Source organism: Rissa tridactyla, chromosome 23 (assembly GCF_028500815.1).
Source record: "Rissa tridactyla isolate bRisTri1 chromosome 23, bRisTri1.patW.cur.20221130, whole genome shotgun sequence".
Classification (NCBI taxonomy): Eukaryota; Metazoa; Chordata; class Aves; order Charadriiformes; family Laridae; genus Rissa; species Rissa tridactyla.
Genome location: NC_071488.1, coordinates 3896066 through 3918321, shown reverse-complemented (window position 1 = coordinate 3918321; position 22256 = coordinate 3896066). Strand labels below are relative to the sequence as shown.

At 68.8% G+C, this 22256-nt stretch overlaps 4 protein-coding genes across 4 annotated transcripts; 3 read left to right on the top strand and 1 right to left on the bottom strand.

Moving 5' to 3' along the window:
- Positions 1–106: 106 nt before the first annotated feature.
- LOC128900851 (lysosomal acid glucosylceramidase-like) lies at positions 107–3587 on the top strand. The gene is made up of 10 exons (XM_054182432.1): positions 107–631; positions 815–1006; positions 1082–1228; positions 1362–1495; positions 1594–1766; positions 1856–2093; positions 2265–2489; positions 2599–2762; positions 2924–3049; positions 3188–3587. Exons 1-10 carry the CDS (start codon positions 553–555, stop codon positions 3288–3290), a joined length of 1581 nt encoding a protein of 526 aa, XP_054038407.1. The 5' UTR covers positions 107–552; the 3' UTR covers positions 3291–3587.
- A 4222-nt stretch (positions 3588–7809) lies between these two features.
- LOC128900853 (lysosomal acid glucosylceramidase-like) lies at positions 7810–11151 on the top strand. Its single transcript, XM_054182434.1, has 8 exons — positions 7810–8001; positions 8359–8492; positions 8836–9008; positions 9135–9369; positions 10111–10335; positions 10421–10584; positions 10668–10793; positions 10875–11151. Exons 1-8 carry the CDS (start codon positions 7851–7853, stop codon positions 10978–10980), a joined length of 1314 nt encoding a protein of 437 aa, XP_054038409.1. The 5' UTR covers positions 7810–7850; the 3' UTR covers positions 10981–11151.
- Positions 11152–13396: 2245 nt separating this feature from the next.
- LOC128900854 (lysosomal acid glucosylceramidase-like) lies at positions 13397–17086 on the top strand. The gene is given in 13 exon segments (XM_054182435.1): positions 13397–13444; positions 14358–14476; positions 14618–14809; positions 14896–15042; positions 15219–15352; positions 15540–15578; positions 15580–15713; positions 15816–15963; positions 15965–16054; positions 16134–16358; positions 16445–16608; positions 16699–16824; positions 16904–17086. Coding segments are annotated over 12 exon segments (1575 nt in total). The 5' UTR covers positions 13397–13444; positions 14358–14409; the 3' UTR covers positions 17013–17086.
- Positions 17087–18722: 1636 nt separating this feature from the next.
- On the bottom strand, positions 18723–22041 carry MTX1 (metaxin 1). The gene is made up of 8 exons (XM_054182433.1): positions 21924–22041; positions 21763–21832; positions 20813–20892; positions 20589–20681; positions 20038–20220; positions 19784–19860; positions 19240–19394; positions 18723–19149 (listed from the first exon to the last, which is right to left on the bottom strand). The coding sequence occupies exons 1-8, from the start codon at positions 22002–22004 to the stop codon at positions 18923–18925; spliced, it is 966 nt and encodes a 321-aa protein (XP_054038408.1). The 5' UTR covers positions 22005–22041; the 3' UTR covers positions 18723–18922.
- Between the last annotated feature and the right edge of the window lie 215 nt (positions 22042–22256).

Genomic DNA, 22256 nt, shown 5'->3' with positions numbered 1-22256 from the left:
AACGGGGATCTGGGCGGGGCGGGCGGGTCAGCTGACCGGTCACGTGAGCGGCGGGCGGGGCGCCGGGCGCCTGGGTCCCCGGTGGCGGCTGCGGGAGCGGGGGGCGGCAGCCGGGACCGGGCCTGGCCGCGGGCGGGGCCGCAGCGCGTGTGCCCGAGGGGGGCGGTGACCGGGACCGGGCGCCCTCCCGCGCCTCCCGGCGTGCCCCCGGTGCCGGGGAACGGCGAGCGGCCCCGCCGCCCGTGCGGCTCCCCCGGCTCCGCGGCCCCGTTACCGGGGCGGGGGTAGAGCCGGGCCCGCCGTCTTGCCCAACCGGGGCCCGGCCCGCCCCGTGCTGGTGCCGCTCCTGCACCGGCGCCCCGGGCGTGGGCGGGACGGGAAGCCCGGGCGCCCTTAAAGGCGAGGCCGGCAGCGGGCCCGGTGCTGCGGGGGGAGGCCGGGCAGCCAGCGCGGCCGGGACCGGCTCGGGGTGCCACCGGGACGGGCGGCTTTGACGGGGCTGCCGCTCGCAGGGCCTGCGTTCTGGGACCCGCCGGGGGCTGCGGAGGGGCCATGGGGGCCGCCGGTGCCCTGGGCTGGCGGCTGCTGGTGCTGGTGCCGGTGCTGGTGCCAGCCGTGCCTCGGGCCGCAGGTGAGCGCGGGGACATGGCGGGGTGGGGGGACCGGGAGAGGCGATGCAGGAGCTGGGGTGGCCGGGGAGGGGACGGGGTGCGGAGCGCGGGGGCAGAGGCAGCACCCCGGGGCGGGCAGGAGGGCTCTGGTGGGGACGCGTCCCCGAGCCGGCAGCTGCCCCCAGCCTGCCCCTGCCCCCCAGGCGCCCGGCCCTGTAGCCCCAAGTATTTTGGCCGTGACGCCATGGTGTGCGTCTGCAACGCCACGTACTGCGACACGCTGGACCCCATTGTCCTGCCGACCCCGGGCACCTACGTCAAGTACGAGAGCAGCAAGGCCGGCAAGCGGCTGGAGCGCAGCGAGGGGACCTTCCAGCGCAGCCTGCACGCCCCAGGTACCCGCTGCGGCCGGCAGAGACAGGCTGGACCCTGCGTGTGACCTGCCATCACGCTGGGTTCCCTCCCTGCAGATCTTGTCCTGACCCTGGATACGGCGCAGCGGTACCAGAAGGTGAAAGGATTTGGTGGCTCCGTCACTGACGCAGCTGCCATCAACATCCTTTCCCTGCCGGAAACAGCCCAGGATCACCTGCTCCGCTCCTACTTCTCTGAGGAAGGTGAGAACATCAGGGGAGGCAGGAGGGATGGCGAACGGGGACCCTGCGGGCCTCTGCCTGGGCACCGGCAGGGCTTAGAGGCCCCCTGTCCCACTGCCCGCCTCTGCCTGTCCCACCCCGTTGTGCCTACCAGGGCTGGAGTACAACCTTGTCCGCCTCCCCATGGCCAGCTGCGACTTCTCCCTCCATGCCTACACCTACGACGACGTCCCCTTTGACTACGAGCTCGCTCACTTCAGCCTGCGAGATGAGGACACGAAGCTGAAGGCGAGCGGTGGGAGGGAGTGGGGTGGGGTGGGAGGGGTGTGTGTGTAGGGGGGGGGCGCAGGGGCTCAGCCCAGGCGGTCCCTCTGCCCCTCCTCCAGATCCCCCTCCTGCACCGAGCCTCGGCCATGAGCAAGCAGCCCCTGTCGCTGTACGCCAGCCCCTGGACCTCCCCGACCTGGATGAAGACCAGCGAGTCCTTCGTGGGGAAGGGGACGCTGAAGGGGCAGGCGGGGGACAGGTACCACAAGACCTGGGCCAACTACTTCGTACGGTAAGGAGCGTGTGGCGCGAGGGGGTGGGGGAGATACCCAGGGATGCGCTGGGGAGGCCCCGTGGCTCACCCCTCTCCCCCACACCCAGGTTCCTGGATGAATATGCCAAGCACAACCTGACCTTCTGGGCGGTGACGGCAGAGAACGAGCCCTCGGCCGGGCTGATCAACAACTACCCCTTCCAGTGCCTGGGCTTCACGGCCGAGCAGCAGCGGGACTTCATCGCACGGGACCTGGGCCCCGCGCTGGCCAACAGCTCCCACCGCGACGTCCGGCTCATCATCCTGGACGACAACCGGCTCCACCTCCCGCACTGGGCCAAAGTGGTGAGTGGGGTAGGGGTGCCGCCAGCGCGGTGAGCCGGGGCAGAGCCCCAGTCCCGCTGACACAGCGTGTCGCTGCGGAGGGCTCGGCCGTTCCGTCCCACAGCGCGAGGGCTGGGGCGATGGCTCTCTGCCCCGTGGGACCCAGCGGTGGCCGACTCTTCTCCCTGCCAGGTCCTGGAGGATGAAGCAGCAGCTCGCTATGTCCACGGCATCGGCATCCACTGGTACCTGGACTTCATTGGGCCCATACAGGACACGGTGGTGCCCACTCACGAGCTCTTTCCTGATTACTTCATCCTGGCCACGGAGGCGTGCATCGGGGCCCACTTCTGGGAGCGGGACGTGATCCTGGGCTGCTGGGACCGGGGGAACCAGTACAGCCACAGCATCCTGACGGTGAGGCCCCTGCGCCAGCCTGCCTGGCAGGCCCCGGCGGGCTGCGGTGCGCTCCCTCTCCCGTCAGCACCCCACTCCTTGGGCAGACGTCTGGGCTGTCCCATTGCAGAACCTGAACCACTTTGTGGCCGGCTGGACCGACTGGAACCTGGCCCTGGACCTGGAGGGAGGCCCCAACTGGGTCAAGAACTATGTGGACAGCCCCGTCATCGTGGACGCCAGCGAAGGCATCTTCTACAAGCAGCCCATGTTCTACCACATGGGGCACTTCAGGTGGGTCAGGGCCCCCCGACACAGTCTCAGCTGACTGGGCTCCAGCTCCGTGGTTGCAGTAGCAGCTTGTCGGGGGGCGATCAGGGCAGGTTTGTCGGGAGGAAACCTCTGGTGGGCTCCGACTCCCTCCCTGAGGTTGCTCCTTGCTTGTGCCCATGCAGTAAGTTCATCCCCGAGGGCTCCCAGCGCGTGGGGCTCGTCGCCTCCAAAGAGTCCAAGAAGACGGACCTGGAATACACGGCTTTCCTGCGCCCTGACGGTGCCGTGGTGGTGGTGGTTCTGAACCGGTGAGCGATGCAGCTTAGCCCACAGACGTGGGACCCCGTCCTGCCGTGCCCCGCGTGTGGCTCGTCCTGCTGGGCCTTGTGCACCGCCGGTGCTCAGGAGCTGCTGCAGGTCTGACCCCGCTGCTCCTTGCCCTCCAGGTCCCTGCAGAACATCACCTTTGGGCTGGCCGACACGGTTGGCCTCATCGCAGCCATGGCTCCGGCCAGCTCCATCCAGACCTACCTGTGGCGGCGGCAGTGACGGGGCTGGGATGCCCATGGCTGGCCAAGGGCCGGAGCGAGCAGGGTCGTGAGAGCCCACACCGCCCTGGGCTCAGGCCTGGGAGCGCGGAGGAGGCGGCTCACCGCTGTCGGTGCCACGGTGGAGCCGAGCGCTCGGGCGAGCTGGAGGAGCGAGCCGGGCTGTGCCGCGTGTGTGCATGCAGGAGGGCCAGGGGCACCGGTGCCCCTCATGGTGGAGATCCCACAGGCTGTGAATGCTTTTTTTTCTGCTGCTCCGACATTAAATGCTGACGCTGCCTCTATGTCTGCGGTTGGAAGAGAGACGGCTGGGTCCCTCCCCTGCTCCCGGGTGCCGTGGCTGGGTGCTGCCCAGGCGTGGAGCCCGTGGGGCTCCCAAGAGCAGCATGGAGCACCTGGAGCCCCGTGGGGCAGCTGCTCTCCCTGCCCACCCCATCTGCTCTCCTCCCCACAACTCTTCAGCGGGGTTTGCCACTGCTGGGGAGATGCTCCAGCTCCCAGTTTGCTCCCAGTTTCAAGCGTGTGCTGCCTGGCTGGGGGTGAGCTGAGCCACAGTGCTCTCCCGCCGCCTTCGTGGGCAGGTTTAGGAACGGGCAGGCAGCTCAGGATTTACCCTGCGCGCAGACGCAGGAGTGGGAACAAAGTGCCTGGAAGCCTGTCTTGGCGGAAGCCCTGGGCAGGAATTGTGTCCGAGCTTCAGCTTTCCCGGCTTTTCCTGCCCAGCTGGAGCCACCTGCGGCCCGGTGCTGGGCTGGGGGTGGTGTGCGGATCGCACCTCGCCCAGCCCAGGGTGCGGGGCTGGAGGGAGAAGGAGCTCCAGGAGCGTCGCGGCACGGTGGGCTCAGGGGCTGAGCCAGCTCTGGATGGGGTCAGCGCATCCGCAAGCTTCTCCTGGGGCTTTGTGGGGGGCGGGATGCTGGCCAGGCTGCAGCAGCCCTGCCACGGGGCGTGCTGTCCCCGTGCCATGGGGCACGCCGTCCCCATCCCACCCCCCCCGGGATGGGGCAGAGGGGTCCCCGCTGCGGCGAGGCGGCTGGGGGTGCAGCGGGGGCTCAGCACCCGCTGTGGGGCCGGGGCCGCTTGAGCAAGCGGGCGCGGGGCCAGGAGTGGGCGCTGAGCGCGGGCACACCCAGGAAGGAGGGAGGGAGCGCGGCGGGCGTGCTGCGCAGATTAGGGCAGGGAGGTCGCGATTGCAGGCGGGGTGATGAGGAAGGGAGGCCGGGGCTGCCGGGCCGATCCGGGCCAGCCGGGTCGAGGCAGGCGGGATGTGGCCCGGGATGCCGTCAGGGCTGACAGCAGCGACGCTGCGTGGGCCGGGCACAGCCCAGCGCCGGCTCCGGCAGCGCCCGGGGCGTTGGGTAAGTGCGGGACAGGGTCACCTTGGGAAGGTGGCACGTCCTGCGGTGCCACCGGGGCATCGCTCTGGGACCCCGAGTCCTGGGGAGAGCTGGCTGCGCAGAGGGGCAGGAGTGTCCCGCTCTTGCCCAGAGGCTCTTTGCGTTTGTCCACAAGAGGGAAATATTTCTCCAGGACGGCGGCAGTGAGCCCCGCTCCCAGCACCCCGCTCCCAGCACCGCTCCTCCACCTGCTGCTGCTTTCCCAGGTTCTTACTTACCGGCTTCCTTTATTACCAGGGCCGGTAAAATGTTAAAAGCCGACGTCTGGATGCTGAATCATCCCAGGACGCGCGCCTCTGTCCCTGTGCTCTGCTCAGCTCTGGAGGACCGAGCGGCTCCAGGTTAAATGGAGAGGGGGCGACTCCTTCAACGTCGTTGGGCTTGGCTCATTAATTCTTGTGCAAAGCGTTGGCTCGTTCTGGGGCACGGGCCAGCTGGTGGCTGGCACAGGAACCCCCAGCCGCTGGCCTGGAGCCAGCGCCCACCAGCGAGGGCCAGCTCTCCCTGTGCTCGGGGCTGAGGTCCAGCTGCCCGGCAGCGCGCCGGAGCTGCTGCCGCACCGTGGCTCCCTGCGTGCCCACCTCCCGCTTTGGCAGCGGTGTTTTTCAGAGTCGTGATCCCCATAAAGGCCCCTCACCCACGGCTCCGTGTCCCTGGGGTCCCCGTCCCCTCTGGCCTGGCTCAGGGACAAGATTCACCCCCCCACACCCCGGGAAACGCCGTGAGAAACCCCTGGTGCTGGGAGCGGCAGCGAGAAGCGGCTTTGAGAGGATTTGGTGGGGCTGCCCGGCATCTCTCGTGCCACCGTGCCGAGGCGTTGCCCTTCCCCTGGGTCTCACTTTTCCTGCTCAGCAGGAAGCTCTTATCAGCCCGTGGTGATAGGGATGAGCTCCAGCAGCCTCCGCAGTGTTTTCCCTCCCGGGAGCTGTGGGGGCTGCGGGGACCCGAGCCAGCTGTGGGGCTGTGTCTGGGGAGGGGCCGGGCAGAGCCAGACCCCGAAATGGGGAGGGAAAGGGTATGGGGCATCCCGGGGGGCTGGCAGCGGGCTGGGTGGCAGCTGATAACCGTGGGGCAGCAGGGGTTGACCCGTCAGCCAAAATTGGGGCTTATTAGCCTGGGTGTAGCACCCAGCTGACATGTTAGTCACGGCTTGGGGTGGGAGAGCCACGGGGCCAGGAACTTCCTTCCGGGGCTGCCTGGTTGCCCCGTAAGTGGTCACCAGGGGCTGCCCGGCCCCATCTGCCCCTTCCCCGGTGGCAGCTGGCCCGGGTGCCCCGTGGCTTGGCCCCACGTGGCTCGGGCTAGCGTGGCAGGCGGAGGCAGGGGATGGTGGCAGGGCAGCGCTGGAGGGTAGGAGGAACTTTGATGAATTGAATTGCCCCACAGCTGCATCTGATATGCCAGAAAAGGAGAAAATTAGTCATGGAGTGCTGCTCCACCCGGAGAGGGAGAGCTAACGGAGTGGTTTAACCCTGTGGAGGGAAACTCCGAGCCCCGGCCTTCGGTGCTCTGGGGCTGGCAGAGCGGTGGCCGGGGGCTGGCTGCTCTCTGTCCCCTGGGCCACCCCTGCGGAGAGATGCCAGGGGCATCCCCGCAGCGATGGGCACGTATGTGCGTGTCCACGGGAGCAGGCCCATCCTTGGCGATGTGACCAGGACCAGGCGGCAACTGTGTGCCTGGGTGAGCCGGCCCAGGGCAGCCCAGGCTCCTTGGACGGGGAGGGTTGCTCGCAGAGGAGCAGGGAGAGCTCCCGGAGCAGTTTGTCCCCAGGCCGCGTTCTGCTCCTGGCGTGGCCGGCGTCGGGGCAGCAGGTTCTCCTCCGGCGGCGGCTGCTGCTGCCTTCCACGGTACCCGCTGAGCTGGGGCGAGCGATGCACCAGGCTTGGGCAGGGCATGGCATGGCGGTGGCCCCAGCTCCTGGGTGGCCGCAGGTGGCTGGTGCTTTCACTGCACGGAGCCACGCAGCCACATTTGCCATCCTCACCAGGGGGTCCTGGACCCTCCCCGTGCTGGGTGCGTGGCCACAGCAGCTTTTGGGGGCAAACCGGGGTGATGGGCAAGGGTAAATCACCCAAGGTGCTGTTAGAGCTCATTAGCAGGACAGCCTACGGTGCCCATGAGCGTGCCCCTGGGCTCTGCTGTGCTTCCAGGGATTCATCCAGACCCGGCCTGACAAAGGAAAGAAATCAGCGCTTCCTTCAGGGCATTGCAGGGGCTCTCGGAGCTGCCCCTTGCTGCATCTCCCTGTGCTGGTGGGGCCTTTCGCGTAGCTAGAGCCGCCAGCACGATGTCCCCGTCTCTCCTCGCTGGGGGCTGACACCCTTGCATGGCAGCAGAAGGCAAGGGGGGGGACCTGGTGTTCCCCAGCTCCGGCTCTGTGGCGAGGAGACGTCCCGATGGTCCAGGGCCAAGACCAGGAGCAGGTACGGGCCGGGAGGGGAGCAAGGAGGAGCTGTGGGGGTGGGAGAGGGTGTGCTGCGGAGGGAGGTCTCGAAGCGGCTCGCCGTAAAGGCGACGTGGGGAGGCTGGAGCTGCCTGAGGAGGAGGAGGAAGGCTGGCGGCAGCGCAGGTCAGGGAGCAGCCGGGGCGGAGGCGGGTGGGCTGCGGGTTCCTGGCAGGGATGGACCCACCTTGCCAGGAGAGGGTCTCTGCTGGGGTGGGAGCATGGGGTGCGTGGCGGGAGCCCCCTGGCAGCCAAAGCAGGAGCTGGGACAGAGGAGACGGCGCTGATCCAGGCGGGGAGCGCAGCCTGTCCTGCCACCCCCTCCTGTGCCCGCATCTGCCGTGGCTGAGGGTGTCCCCCCCCTCACAGGACCTGCGGAGCTGGGGCCATGGGTGCTGTCGGTGTCCTGGGCTGGCTGCTGCTGCTGCTGCAGGCGGTGCCCTGGGCTGCAGGTGAGCGCGGGGACATGGCGGGGGTGGCAGTGGGACAGCAGGGTTAGGCACTGGGGTGCCCTGGGACAGGGTCAGGAGCCTGGGGGCAGTGCAGGAGCTGGGGTGGCCGGGGAGGGGACGGGGTGCGGAGCGCGGGGGCAGAGGCAGCACCCCGGGGCGGGCAGGAGGGCTCTGGTGGGGACGCGTCCCCGAGCCGGCAGCTGCCCCCAGCCTGCCCCTGCCCCCCAGGCGCCCGGCCCTGTAGCCCCAAGTATTTTGGCCGTGACGCCATGGTGTGCGTCTGCAACGCCACGTACTGCGACACGCTGGACCCCGTTGTCCTGCCGACCCCGGGCACCTACGTCAAGTACGAGAGCAGCAAGGCTGGCAAGCGGCTGGAGCGCAGCGAGGGGAGCTTCCAGCGCAGCCTGCACGCCCCAGGTACCCGCTGCGGCCGGGGGGCGGTGGGTGCCATCACGGGACCCTTGGGCACCACAACCTGAACCGGGGTCTCCCTCCAGGGCTGCTGCTGACGCTCAACGTCTCTGCGCTCTACCAGCACGTGAAGGGCTTCGGCGGGTCCCTCTCCGATGCTGCTGCCATCAACATCTTGGGGCTGTCGCAGCCTGCCCAGGACAACCTGCTGCGCTCCTACTTCTCCGAGAGCGGTGAGCGGTGGAGCAGTGCGGGGCTGCTCGCAGGGTCCCCGGAGGTGGCTGCGCCCGTCCCCGCTGCAGGGACACTCATCACCTTGGGCACTTGCTCTGGTGCTTGACCCATGCTTTTCCCGCGCTGCAGGGATCGAGTACAACCTTGTCCGCCTCCCCATGGCTTGCAGCGACTTCTCCGTGCGCCCCTACAGCTACGACGACGTCCCCCACGACTACGAGCTGAAGCACTTCAGGCTGGCAGAGGAGGACGTGAAGTTGAAGGTGGGAGGCTGAAGCTGCTGCCCAGGGCGCTGCGTCCGCTCTCCCACTGCAGCTCCTGCGTGTGCCGGGACCCCTACGCCTGGGTGCTGCCGAGCCCCTGGCAGGGTGGCAGGGTGCGTGGGGACAGCCCATGGGAGCTGGCACCTCCTCCGGGGCACGTCCCGGCGCATCCCAGCTGGCACTGGCAGGGTACGGAGCAGGGGCACCGTGCCATGGGGTGGTGCTCGCAGGCTGCCGTTCCCCACAGAGGCCATCTGAGTGCTCCCCTTCCTCCTGCGCTGAGCCGGGCCATTTTGGGGGGCTGCAGCTGGAGCTGAGCTGGTTCCTCCTCCCCCTCCTGCAGATCCCCCTCCTGCACCGAGCCTCGGCCATGAGCAAGCGGACGCTGTCACTGTACGCCAGCCCCTGGACCTCCCCGGCCTGGATGAAGAGCAACGGGGACGTCCGCGGGAAGGGGACGCTGAAGGGGCAGGCGGGGGACAAGTACCACAAGACCTGGGCCAACTACTTCATCAAGTACCGTGCCCCAGGGCCAGGATGCTCGAGGACTGGGGGGGGGGGGGGGGGGGTGCCTGGGCATGGGGGAGGGTGGGCAGAGGGTGGGCAGGCGACGCTGATGCTGCACCCTCTTCCCTGCCCCAGGTTCCTGGATGAATACGCCAAACACAACGTGACCTTCTGGGCGGTGACAGCGCAGAACGAGCCCCTCGCCGCCCTTCTCACGCCCCCCCAGTTCCCCACTATTGCCTTCACCCCCGCGCAGCAGCGGGACTTTGTCATCCGTGACTTGGGCCCCGCGCTGGCCCGCAGCCCCCACCGCACCCGCCTCATCATCCTGGACGACCAGCGCATCCACCTCCCGCACTGGGCCAAAGCGGTGAAGAGCAAAGCCCCTCGCCCTGCCTGGCTCCTCCCGCGCCCTCTGCTCTGTGTCCTGCCAAAGCGTTGGGTTTTCGCTGAAAATTGAAGCCGGCAGCCCCTCCCAGCCCTAGGCAGAGCAGGAGGCAAACTGGGTCTGCCGGAGAGGGAGCCGGCGTCGGCTAATTCGGTAGCAGCCGCCTCCGTGTGTGCCTGGGTGAATCAGGGACAGGAGGTGGCATCCGCACCCCGGAGCCCTGCGGCACGGGGCGCCAGAGGCGCTGCCGGCACCCCGGCTCCTTCTCCAGGCAGAGTTTTCAGCTGATTCGGCTTCTCCCTTTGCAATGCTGAAGAGCTGTTTGCGGGAATTACCTTAAACCAAAAAGGAAAGAAAATAAAACGTGCTCCTGCCCCTGCCTGGAGCGAGGCACGTCCCTCCCTCGCCTCGAACCGGCAGCACCTGGGGACGGTGGTGCTCAGGGAGCAGCGGGGGGCAAGGAGCCCACCGAGGGGCACGTCTGCCCCCACCCACCCATTGCCCTGTACCCTGTGGGGTGCTGGACCCACATCGGGGTTTCCCGCTTGGGGGCTGCAGGTGCGGGAGCCTGTGTGCCCGCAGGAGGGGACAAGAGGGCAGGCAGGTGGCCCTAGGGGACGCCGCTGGCACGGGGTGTGGGGGGGGTGTGTGTCCATGTGTCCATCCCCATGGGGCTCACGGTGCTGGTGGCCCTGGTGTGAGGTGTCTCCTCCGCTCCCCCAGGTCCTGGGCAATGCCACCGCTGCCCGCTACGTTGCCGGCGTGGGGGTTCACTGGTACCTGGACAGCATCGTCCCGGCCAGCTGCAGCCTGGAGGCCACCCACAAGCTCTTCCCTGACCACTTTCTCCTCTACACGGAGGCCTGCAGTGGCTTCCTCACCCTCCGCTTCTCCGTGTCCCTGGGCTGCTGGGAGCGAGGACAAAGCTACAGCCACAGCATCCTGACGGTACGGCCCCCCCTGCCCCCGGCACTGCCCGCCCGGGGCTGGGGACCCGGCTCAGCCCCACTCAGCCCCTTCCCCACCTGCCCAGGTCCTGAACCACTTTGTGGCTGGCTGGACCGACTGGAACCTGGCCTTGGACCTGGAGGGGGGCCCCAACTGGGTCAAGAACTTCGTGGACAGCCCCGTCATCGTGGACAGCAGCAAGGACGTCTTCTACAAGCAGCCCATGTTCTACCACATGGGGCACTTCAGGTGGGACGGGGCCGGGGAGGGGCGGGCGCTGCTGCCAGCCCGAGGCCGGGGGCGCGATCCCTCTCCTGCTCCTCTCCCCGCAGCAAGTTCATCCCCGAGGGCTCCCAGCGCGTGGGGCTGCACAGCAGCCGCCGCTGCCTCATCTGTCAGCTGGAGCACGTGGCCGTCCTGCGCCCCGATGGGGCCCTCGTCCTGGTGGTCCTCAACAGGTGAGTGGGGCAGCCCGGCTTGGGGGGGACGCTCGGCCCCAGCTCCGCCGACCCCGCTCAGCCCCTCTTGCCCCACCGCAGGTTCGGCTGGGATGTGCCGTTCGGGATCCAGGACCCCGCTGTTGGTTTCATCGAGACGGTGGCTCCTGCCAACTCCATCCAGACCTACCTGTGGCGCGGGAAGTGACAGCCAGGGCAGGGCGAGGGACGGCACCGCGTGGCCGGGGGTCTCTGGGGGGTCCCCTGCCCTTTCCTGCCCTTTCCAGCATCCTTCGGCGGTGGAAGCGGGCAGTGACCCACTGCTAGGTCCTGTCCCCGCAGAAGGGTCTGGGGTGCCCCCAGGACTGCTGCCGGCGCTTCTCAGCCCTCCCCCAGGCCTCCCCCAGCCCCCTGGAAGCTCCTGCTGCGCCGTCTCCTGGACCACGCTTCCACACGTGGCTCCCTTAAAACCTTCGCGTGTGTCTCGGGCGCCAAGTAAAGCCGTGACGCGCTCCCTCCGGTATGCGCCGTCCCCGTCAGTGTTTCCTCTGCGCTCTCGGAAATTGCTCGGTTTTCCTCGGAGTGGCGGCAAAGGGCAAGGGGTGCCCCGGAGGGCTCCGTCCCCGTGGCCCGCGTGTGGCTGCCGCCTTTATCGCTGCAGCTGGAGGCTCAGCCGCTTGCCAGCTCTTGATTCGTTTCATATGCGCCGTCGGTTTTCCCCAGCCTACTTTTTTTTTTTTTTTTTTTTTTTTTATGTTTTATTTTAATCCAAATGTCCCATTGCACCAGGGTGGACGCTGTAGAAAAGGCTGAGTAAATTGTGTCAGTGTCCCCGGCCACCAAAACTCGCAGACAAATTAGGTCGGTGCCGTCTCTTCCCGAGCTCACGCCTCTGGCCGCATCCAGCCACGCTCGGCCGGTGTGGCCTCGGGACAGACTCCCCTCTATTCTGGCCGTGGCCGACGTCGAGCTGCCAGCCCACAATTACCTGACCGTCCTGTTTGCTCTCTTTAAATACCGGTTACAGTATTTGCTTGCTCCAGCCTTTGGGAACGTTACCAGCATCTTTGAAGTCCTGGAACGAGAAAGCCAGAGTGCTCCTTGGCAAACTCCCCTGGTGTGTGAGCTGCAGAGTTGCTGACATTGGGGGAAAAAGGAGGGAGGAAAAAAAAAAAGAGTTTTAACAGCTGTTTTCTTGGAGCGCGGCAAGAAGGAGGCACCAGGCTCCGTCTGAGCCCTGTTCGTGGAGCACATCTGCCCGGCCTGCGCTGTCAGCGACAGTCCTGGGTGGCACCGGCCCAAACTTAGTCCCTTTGCTGGACCAAGGTACGGCAAAGCTCTGCCAGGCCGGGAAGGCGCATCCGCAGCCCCCGCACCCCCAGATGTTCAGCAGCGCTCGGGGACGCCCGTGTGGGGAAATGCTTCGGTGCAGCCCCTCCAGGGCTCCGCGCTCCCCCGCCATCTGGAAACCCATCTGCCGCAGGGCTCGTACCTTCCCCCAGCGCCGAATAGCTGCCGGGGAAACCGAGGGATGCAACAACCGCAACAGCGGGTGTGAGGGGCTGGGGGGAGGCTGGAGGAATCGCCCCCCTGGTCCCCACTGGATGCAGCCTGTGTTGGGGGGGGGGGTGGGGGGTGACTTTGCTCTGGCTGCGGCAGGATGAGCGGTCCCTGGGCGAGGGGCTGCCTCCCTGGCCACCCGCACGCTGTCGCAGGCGGGGGGACAGCAGGGCCAGGCCAGGCAGATGCCGCCTCTCCCATGGCTCTGCCCCCCCGCCCCCCCGCTCCTGTTTCTCCTGATGGGCAGGTGCCTGCAATTAGGAAGGATCCCAAATTAGAAGGCGCCGAGCCCAGACTTGTTTTGCAGATGATAAACTCCTGCAGCCTGCTCCACCCAGCCCCGCTGCGGGCGTGGGGCTGGGGCGTGGGGGAGCACAGCCCCACGGCAGGGGCGAGCGGGGTCCCGGCAGGCAGCACCCCCCCAGCCCCCCGCTGTGCCCATCGCCCTCTCCTCCGGGCGGTGAGGAGCGGGGTGCAGCCGTCCCGGCCGTGGCTGACTGCCCGCGGCCCTGGCAGCGCCTCTGCCCGCACCAGGAACGCTGCTGGGGCGGCCACGAGCGGGACAGGGGTGGGCGGCTGCGGCACTGACGGCCGACAGGCTCTTGCCCGTGCCCACGGCAAAGCCGAGCCCCCGACAGCTGGGACTCGAGGCCGAGCGACCGCAGGACCTCAGCAGAGATGGGGTACCCTGGCCACCCTTACCCCTGCCCGGGGACATGGAGGGGGACGAGGCTACTTTCGTGAGGCTCTTCGAAAGGGGAGCGCTGCGCTGGGTGCAGGTGGCTGCAGGGGGGTGTCCCATCTGGGGTAATGGAGGCAGCTGGGGGGCTGGCGGGCATCCCGCCCCCCCAAGCTTCCCTCTGGCCACTGGGACGGGTTTCAGGAGAGCTTTGCAAATGCTGCGGTGAGTGTTGAAAGCGCTCATCGGAGCCGGGTTGCAAAATCATCCCCGGGCTCCTCTTCAAATGCACAAGGAGTCCCATGAGCTGTCTGTCCTCTCCCCGGACTCACCTTTCCTGCTCCGCCAGACGCCGTCACCTCCTACCGCGCACAGCCAGAACGCAGGTCCCGCCGCCCTGCTGAGACGCAGCGAGAGGGGTTTGTGGCAGCAGGTGAGTACCCTGGGTCCAGAGTGGCTTCATCAGCCAGAGGGGATGGGCTGGCCCTGGACAGCAGGACGGCGCTGAGGTCATGCCCGTGGCGCTGGGCATCGCCCCTGGTCAGGGAGCGGGAGGCGATGGGTGCAGGACACCCCGCCTGGCCCTGGTCCCCATGGTCTCAGGGAGCAGCGAGCTGGTGCCATGTCCCACCCTCACCTCTCCCTGCCCGGGGGCAGCAGCCTGGCACCGGGGTCCCGAGGTGCGGAGGTGGCTCCTCCTGCGCCCTCGTGGAGAAGCTCTTTGCCCGGCGTCACGGGAAGGATGGCGCACGGTGGGGACACCCACAGAGAGCAGGGAAATGCAGGACCCCTCTGTGCCAGGGCCTTGAGCCCCAAACCCCTCCGGCTGGGCAAGCCCCTGCTGCTGCACTCACGGGGTCGGGAACGTGGAGCTGTTTGCTCCCAGCCACGGCTCCGGAGGCACAGGGCAAGTGTGGAGTGACACGGCGTGGCATGGCACGGCATGGCATGGCACGGCTGTGGGGTGAGCGAGAAGGGAGAAGGAGTGGGAGGGAGGCGATGGGAGTGAATGGAGCTGCCGGGTACAGCCGGCGTGGGCGGCTGGGAACGCCAGGCAGGTGGGCGCGGGGTGGCACACGCCTGGGGGGCTGCACCCCTGGCCACGACGTGGCCGGAGCCATCCGTGGGCACCCGACAGGGCAGGAGGGAAGGCGAGTGCTGGGCCGGGGATGTGGGGAGCGGGCAGGACGATGGGGCCCAGCCCTGGCTGGGGGTGCTGGTGCTCCCCGAGCCTGCCAGGCGGGGGGGTGTGGGGCTGTGCCCGCCCCCATGCTGTCCCTGTCCCCATGCGGGTCTGGGACAGGGCGAGAGGAGCTGGCTGCTGACACCCACCACCCCGCTCCCAGCCCTGCTCCTTGCCGTCAGCCTCCGTCCGAGCCGCACTGCAGCAGAGGTGCCATGGGACCTGGGTGCGCCGGCGTCCTGGGCTGGCTCCTGCTGGCGCAGGCAGCGTCGTGGGCAGCAGGTAAGTGCTGTCGCCGCGTCCCCGGGCAGAGGGCTGCCGAGGAGGCGTAGCCAAGGGTTCGGTGTCCGTGGTGGGTCGAAGGGGTGAGCTGGGCTCCTGCTGCGGTGCTCTGTGCCTGCCCGGTCTTTCCTCCTGCCACAGGCGGCCGTCCCTGCGATGCCAAGGACTTTGGTCACGGCTCGCTGGTATGCGCCTGCAGCGCCACGTACTGCGACACGCTGGACCCCGTGGTCCTGCCGGCCCCGGGCACCTACGTCAAGTACGAGAGCAGCAAGGCCGGCAAGCGGCTGGAGCGCAGCGAGGGGACCTTCCAGCACAATGCCGAGACCCCAGGTACCCGCCGCGGCCGGCCGCCTGCCTGCACACCAAGGAACAGCCTGTCCCTGCGCGGCGGCTGTGATGATGTTTGTCCCCCGCAGATTTCCATCTCACCTTGGACACGGCACAGCGGTACCAGAAGGTGAAGGGCTTTGGCGGCTCTGTCACAGACTCAGCTGCCATCAACATCCAGTCCCTGTCCAAGGATGCCCAGAACCACCTGCTTCGCTCCTATTTCTCCGAGGAAGGTGAGCCTGGGGCAGGGCGACGCTGCTGGGTGGCAGGGCTGGTCTCTCCAGCCTCTGCTGCTCGGGGTCTGGCCGCTGAGGCTCGTGCCGAGGGGCTGTGAGGCTCCTGGAAGCCAGGGGGCTGCACCCCCTGAAAGCACCCCCGCCGTGCCCATCACTGCCCGCCCTGTCCCCAGGCATCGAGTACAACCTCGTGCGCGTCCCCATGGCCAGCACTGACTTCTCCGTCCGCCTGTACACCTATGCTGACGCGGAGGGCGACTTTGAGCTGAAGCACTTCCACCTGACCGAGGAGGACACGCGGATGAAGGTGAGTCCCACGGGGCGAGCCCAAGGCTGCAGCCTGCGTGGGACGGGACGGGACGCGCTGTACTGGGCTGGGCTGGGGCAGGGGAGCACCTTCCCGCTGATGGGGAGGGAGAGGACTCATCCTGACACCTGTGGTGCCGGCGCCAGGGCAGACCCGGAGAGCTTACTGCCATCCCGGTTCTCCCCAGATCCCCATCCTTCAAGCAGCCCAGGCAGTGGCCAAGCGGGCCGCTGTCGCTCTATGCCAGCCCCTGGACCTCCCCGGTCTGGATGAAGACGAACGGTGCGATGACAGGGAGGGGAACCCTGAAGGGCACCCCTGGGGACAAGTACCACCAGGCCTGGGCCAAGTACTTCATCCGGTGAGGGTCCGCAAGAGCGTGATGGGCACCAGGGTCGCCATGCCTGGGGCTGAGGCCGGCGCTGCCGCCACGGGGCCATTCACCGTCTGCCCCTGCGCCCAGGTTCCTGGACGAATACGCAAAGCACAACCTGACCTTCTGGGCAGTGACAGCGGGGAATGAGCCCACGGCCGGCGAGATCGTCTTCTACCCCTTCCAGTGCCTGGGCTTCTCCCCCGAGCACCAGCGGGACTTCATCGCACGGGACCTGGGGCCCCGCGCTGGCCAACAGCTCCCACCGTGACGTCCAGCTCATCATCCTGGACGACCAGAGGGTGATGCTGCCCTACTGGGCCCAGGTGGTGAGTCCCCACGGCGGCTCTCCCAGCCCCACGGCGGCTCTCCCAGCCCTGGGCACCGGTGACTCCTTTCTCCTCCCAGGTTCTCAAAGACCCTGTGGCCGCCAGCTACATCAGTGGCATCGGCATCCACTGGTACCTGGATTTCCTGGCGCCGATCGACCTTACGCTCTCCATCACCCATCACCTCTTCCCAGACTATTTCCTCCTCTCCACGGAAGCCTCCACCGGCTCCTACTTCTGGGAGCCCAGAGTGGTGCTGGGCGGCTGGGACCGCGGGACCAAGTACAGCCACAGCATCCTCTCGGTAGGGCTCGGCGTGGGCCGCGGACGCGCTGGCCACCACCCCCTGGGCCTGCCCACAGCTCAGCGCCATCACCCGCCCCGTTGCAGAACCTCAACAACTACGTGACGGGCTGGACCGACTGGAACCTGGCCCTGGACCTGGAGGGGGGCCCCAACTGGAGCAAGAACTACGTGGACAGCCCCGTCATCGTGGACAGCAGCAAGGACGTCTTCTACAAGCAGCCCATGTTCTACCATCTCGGGCACTTCAGGTGGGACAGGGCCGGGGGGTGGCCGGCAAGGGGCTGCCAGCTCCAGCCGCCATCCCGGGCGCCAGGCTCAGGCCCTGCTTGTTCCTGCAGCAAGTTCATCCCCGAGGGCTCGCAGCGCGTGGGGCTGGCTGTCTCCAAGAAGTGCCGCCGGTGTGACCTAGAGCACTCCGCTTTCCTGCGCCCCGACGGCGCCGTCGTCCTGGTGGTCCTGAACCGGTGAGTGGTTCCGCCCTGTGCCCCCCGCCAAAGCCCAGCTGCCCCCTCTGACCTCCACCCCCCTCTCGCGTCCCCGCAGCTCCCCCGAGGACGTGGCCTTCGGCATCTCCGACCCACGGGTCGGCTTCATTGAGGCCGCGGCCCCCGGTGACTCCATCCAGACATTCCTGTGGAAGCAGCCGGCCTAGGGCCATGCCGGAGGAGGAGGAAGGTGCCGGCACCGGGAGCGTGGTGCTGTTGGAGGGCTTGGGAACGGGCCCCAGCGCGGGCCGGGGGCTGCGGCGCAGAGCCTGCAGCCCCGTGATGCCCCAGGGGCCCCGCTTGATGCCAGGGCTGCGACGCCTGCTCTTTTCTAGATGTTTTCATAAAATAAATGGGTTTTCTACAGCCTCGCCTGCACTCCCTCTGCCCTCCCGTGCTGCCTGCTCCGTGGGCAGGACCCTGCTGGGGGGCAGGTCTGGGGCCAGCTGGGCCCCGTGGGGGTCCCATCCTGCCGCTGCCCGTGTCCCTTGGCGGGGGGGACCCAGCCAGGCACCGGGTCCGTGCTGCGGGAGGCGGGGGGCCGTCACCCCAAGGGGCGGCATCTCCCTCCCCTCCGCCGGCTGTGCCGTCCCCCCGGGCAGGGCAGGGGCCCGAGGCCGGCAGCAGCCAGGACCCGCAGCCGGGGTTCAGCGCCGAGCCCTGACGTCAGCAGCTCTGGCTTCTCCCAGCTGGAGCGGGCAGCCGCCTGCTGCGGTTTCTGCTGCCGGAGCAGCCATCAGCCCCCCCCGGCCCCCCCCTCCCAAGCTAATGGGAACGGGAGCGTCGGGCACATACTTCCCGAGTGACGTTATGGGGGAGCGGGCACGGGGTGGGGGCTGCACTGAGTCATCCCCCTCCCGCTGGGGCCCCTCGAACTGGGCCAGTACGTGGAAGGCTCTGCAGCCGGCCCCATGGCACGACACAGGGGCCCCCCCGGCCGTCACAGCCACGTGGGGGGCACGTGGGGTGCTTGTCTGGGGCGCTCAGCCCGGGGACACAGGGCACGGCCAGCCCCCCTCGGGCGCCGGCAGCGGCCGTGTCAGGACGCTGGTGGTGGCAGCGGCCGGCGGCCGAACAAGCGAGGGCTGTGTGCCGCCCGGCAGCCGGCCTGGCCGCACGCCGCCTTTCCATTCGCGCGCTCGTAAACCGGCAGCGGACAGAGGGAACCGCGGCAGCAGGGCTGTACCCGGGGCTGAGCCCCACGCGGGGCATCCCAAGGGAGCACCGCGGCGCTGCGGGGGCACACGCTGCCTGGGTGGCCGCCCCTGACCCCGGCGCAGCCCACGCGGCCCCTGCTCACTGCGCGACATGCTTGTGGGCCGTGCCAGCCGCGAGGATCTCCCCACCGCTGGCCAGCGCCAAGGAATGCAAACAGAGCTGTCGGTGCCGGAGGGATTCCGGCCGCCACCGCGGCTACTTGCTGCCCTGCTCGCGCTGCCGAGGGGAGCTGTGTGTCCCTCCAGTCCCTCCTAGGCTGGGGACGCGTCCTGCCGAGGAGCCTGGGCCTCCCGTGCCACTGGTTTCTGCTGCGGCAGGCAGCTGGCCAGGGACCGTCCCCGGCCGTGCCATGGCGCCGGCTGGCAGCAGCGTGGGGAGCAGCCCCGCAGCCGGAGGGCAGGGATATGCCACAGGGCAGGGGAGAATTGGGGGGCTCAGCCCCACAGCTGTCGCAGAAAGGATGGGGGATGCTGCCGAGACGCTCACAGATGCTTTTAGGAAGCTAAAAACCCGCAGTGTCCCCTTCGCCCTGTCCCCAGATTGCCCCGAGGCTGGGGACAAGGGGGTGGTACCGGGGCAGAGCAGGACGGGCCTCGAGGCAGCCCGTGGGTACCCGCTGCAGCACTCCGGGCTGTGCAACTGGGGAAACTGGGAAGGGCCCTGAGCTTTCTGGGAGAAGGAGAGGGCGCGGGCGGAGAGAGGGAGGTTTATTGGCGCAGCAGGCACGCTCCCCACCGAGAGGGCTGCAATTCCTGGTGGGATGCGGAGCAGAGCCCCGCAGGGAGCGATGCTGCCGGGCTGCCGGCATAAAAACAGTCCGTTCCAGGGGCTGGAGGAGGAACAGTCGTGCAGCTCTTCCTCACTCCTCCTCCTCCTCTTCCTCCTCCGCCAGGGCGAGGGGCTGGCGGCCGGCGGGCCCTGCGCCGCCACGCTGGATGGAGACGATGCCGCTCAGGAAGGCGTAGCCCAGCATGGCCACCAGCCCCACCAGCACGGACAGGAGCTGGTTGCGCCGTTTATGGGGGTCCTCCTCCGCCTCGCCGCCGTCGGCGCCCGCAGCCCGCGGGGCACTGGCTGGGGGTTCACCTGGCGGGGACAGAGCGGGGACGTGGAGGGGGGCTGGGTCGCTCTGAGCCCGGGGAGGGGGGTGAGGCGGAGGGGGGGGACACATCTCACCTCCGTCCCAGGGGAAGTAGAGGCTGAGGATGGAGGTGCAGTAGTTGCACAGGTTCTGCAGGGACTTCAGGTGCTGCTGCAGTTTCCCGTTGGGCAGCTTCGCCTTCAGGAGCGGCGCCAGGCGGCTGAAGACGAAGGCGTCGAGGGAGGCCGGCCTGGGGCACAGAGACCCGCCACTGGGTCACAGTCCCTCCCCCGCCGTCCTCACCCAAAGGCACCCGGACACGTCGGCCACCCCCAGCCCCCTGCGCCCCAAGGGATGGCTCCTCCTTGGGAGGGCTCGCTGCTCCCAGCCCCTGAGGTGAGGACGGGGGGAGCGGGATCATCCCATCCCCGAGCAGCTCCTCTGGTGGGAGAAGAGATGCCGGGGCCGGCGGCAGTTCCTGCGGCCCAATTCCTGCTGCCCGCGTCACCCCGTGGCGCCACGGACAGCCCTGTCCCCTCTCAGCCCATCCAACCCCCAAAGCAACATGCGCGGGCCGCGGCTTCCCCGGCTGCGGGGGGTTCTCAGGCCCCGGAGCACCTTCCCCCTCCGGCCACCTACGAGTCTCCGAAAAAAAACTTCTGGGAGCCGAGGCGCTGGGACAGGAGTGTCAGGCATTCCCGAGCATCCCGGTAGAGCTGGAGAAGGAATCAGAGGGTTGTCACCCACCCAGACACACGGCCGCAGTGCTAAGGGGAGTGGGACGGAGGCGCTCAGCCAGGGGGAACGCCGGACCCCAATTAAGATTTTGGCCTCGTGTGGGTCCCTCTGGGCACCCGCCGAGGACCCGCCGTGCCCAGACCACGTCCCCTCACCTCCTTCTCCAGCTTCTCCTCATCCTCCATGTAGCCGTCTCCCCACATGAGCTGCAGCCGCTCCAGGTGCTGCTTGTGCATGCAGTTGGGCAGGAAGAAGTTGAGGGGGAAAGGAATGGTTTCCGCGTACCACTTCCGCGTGTGTTCCACGTAGTTCCTTGCGTCCACCCAGAAGGTGTGGATCTGCAGCGGAGAACAATCCACACCCAGGCCATGGCGGGGCTGGAGCCAGCACAGACTCTTGCCGTGGCGGGAGCTGCGGAGCCCGTGCCTGCTCACACCAGTGCCATGGGACCAGCTGCCCCAGAGACCGCGAGGGGCCGAGGGAGCATCAGGGTCAAGGCCAGCCCCCAGCCCCGGCTGCACAACCCACCGCTGCCCCTCAGGACCCCCGGCACCCCAATCCCTGCTACAGATGCTCCGGGACGCCGGGATTTTGCTGCCCGCAGCGCTCTCTGGCTGTCCATCTGGGCATGAACCGGAGCCCACCAGCATCACTCCGGGAAGCGGATCCAGTCCTCAGTGAGGCCATGTCCCCCCCCGAGACTCACCAGCACGGGCAGCAGTTTCTCTTCCAGCAGGGACACGAAGGCCAGCGTGTCCGCCCCTTGCGTGGCCGAGAGGTCGTAGTCGGCGTTGTACTTCTGCAGAGCAAACGCAACGGGCGTGATCTGGCGGGGAAGCGGCAAATCCCACCCGCGCCTCCTGGGCGACCGCCACAGAGCACGGAGGGACAAGCCCCCTCCTTCCCGGGGGGACAGGGCATCCCCCCCACCTGTTTCCTGAGGTGAGTTATGATCTGCTGCGTTTTGGAGATGGTGCCCTCGTCCCGCGTCTTCAGCGCAGGCAGGCGGCCTGGGGGCAGGCAGAGGGGTGGCTGCAGGCAGCGGTGCCCACGGTGCCACCCTGCCGCGGGCCAGGGCTGGGGGGGGGGGCCCGTGAAGGGCCCCCGCATGTGGGTGAGGGGATGCGAGGGGGAGGGAGAGGTGCAGGGGGTAGGGTGGGGGGTGCGTAAGGTGGGGCGGGGGCACAGGGACACGGGGAGTGACGGGAGACGGGGAGCGTGCTGGGACGGAGCGGGTGCAACAGGGTGAGGGGGGGTGTGATGGGGCAGGGGTGAGATGGGGTGAGGGGGCATGCAATGGGGCGGGGGTGCGATGGGGCCGGGGGGCAACAGAACAGGGCGGGTAAGACAGAGTGAGGGGCCTGCGATGGAATGGGGGGGGTGCAATGGGGCAGGGAGGGTGCAATGGGGCTGGGGGTGCAATGGGGCAGGGGGGTGCAAGGAGGCGGGGGGTGCAATGGGGCTGAGGGTGTGACGGGATGGGGGGTGCAAGGAGGCAGGGGGTGCAATGGGGCTGAGGGTGTGATGAAGCGGGGGGGGTGATGGGATGGGGGGTGCGATGGGACAGGGGGTGCAATGAGATGGAAGAGTGCCATGGGGCAAGGGGTGCAATGGGGCTGGGGGTGCAATGGGGCAGGGGGGTGCAAGGAGGCAGGGGGATGCAATGGGGCTGGGGGTGCGATGGGATGGAAGGGTGCTATGGGGCGGGGGATGCAATGGGATGGGGGGTGCGATGGGGCAGGGGTTGCAATGGGGCGGGGGGTGCGATGGGACGAAAGGGAGCCAATGGAGCGGGGGGGATGCGATGGGGCGGGGGGCACCGGCGGTGGCGGTGCCGGCTGCGGGCGGTGCCGGTGTCCCCGGGGCGGGGGGGCCCTTACCGGAGGGGCTCCTCCAGGGGCTGGTGACCCGGTGCACCTTCAGCGGCGCCCCCGTGAACCGCGCGTAGGTCTGCAAGAGAGAGCGGGGGGGGAGCGGGGGTCGGCCCGGGGGACGCCCCGGCCCCGGCGCCGGCCCCGGCCCCGGCCCCGCCGCCGCTCACCAGCACGGCCAGGCAGTCGGGGTCCACCGAGGGCAGCCCCCAGCCCCCGGCCCAGCAGAACAGCTCCATGGGCGCCGCCATCTTCCCGCCCGACCCGGAACCACACGGGCCGGCTCCGCCCGCCCCCGACGCGGGGCGGGCACCGGCGGCGCCCCGCGGCACCGGCCCCGGGGACGCTCCGTGACCGGCCGCGGCCGAGCGCAGCGGCGGAGCCCCCCGGGACGGAGGAGCGGCGCTGGACGGGTCCCTGGGGCCGGGATCCGCGCTCCGTCCCGCCCCGCATCCCACCGCCCCGCATCAGCAGCACCGCATCGCACCGCCCCGCACCCCGCT

What these genes read in the sequence shown, in the direction of transcription:
- LOC128900851 (XM_054182432.1), top strand. Translation starts at nt 553, where the DNA reads ATGGGGGCCGCCGGTGCCCTGGGCTGGCGGCTGCTGGTGCTGGTGCCG. An exon ending in ACAGCCACAGCATCCTGACG is followed by an intron (nt 2,490 to 2,598) that starts GTGAGGCCCCTG and finishes GTCCCATTGCAG; the next exon opens with AACCTGAACCACTTTGTGGC. An exon ending in GTGGTGGTGGTTCTGAACCG is followed by an intron (nt 3,050 to 3,187) that starts GTGAGCGATGCA and finishes CTTGCCCTCCAG; the next exon opens with GTCCCTGCAGAACATCACCT.
- LOC128900853 (XM_054182434.1), top strand. Translation starts at nt 7,851, where the DNA reads ATGGTGTGCGTCTGCAACGCCACGTACTGCGACACGCTGGACCCCGTT. An exon ending in GCGCAGCCTGCACGCCCCAG is followed by an intron (nt 8,002 to 8,358) that starts GTACCCGCTGCG and finishes CCCGCGCTGCAG; the next exon opens with GGATCGAGTACAACCTTGTC. An exon ending in TCCCGCACTGGGCCAAAGCG is followed by an intron (nt 9,370 to 10,110) that starts GTGAAGAGCAAA and finishes CCGCTCCCCCAG; the next exon opens with GTCCTGGGCAATGCCACCGC.
- MTX1 (XM_054182433.1), bottom strand. Translation starts at nt 22,004, where the DNA reads ATGGCGGCGCCCATGGAGCTGTTCTGCTGGGCCGGGGGCTGGGGGCTG. An exon ending in CCGACTGCCTGGCCGTGCTG is followed by an intron (nt 21,833 to 21,923) that starts GTGAGCGGCGGC and finishes TCTCTCTTGCAG; the next exon opens with ACCTACGCGCGGTTCACGGG. An exon ending in AGGAGAAGCTGGAGAAGGAG is followed by an intron (nt 19,861 to 20,037) that starts GTGAGGGGACGT and finishes TTCCTTCTCCAG; the next exon opens with CTCTACCGGGATGCTCGGGA.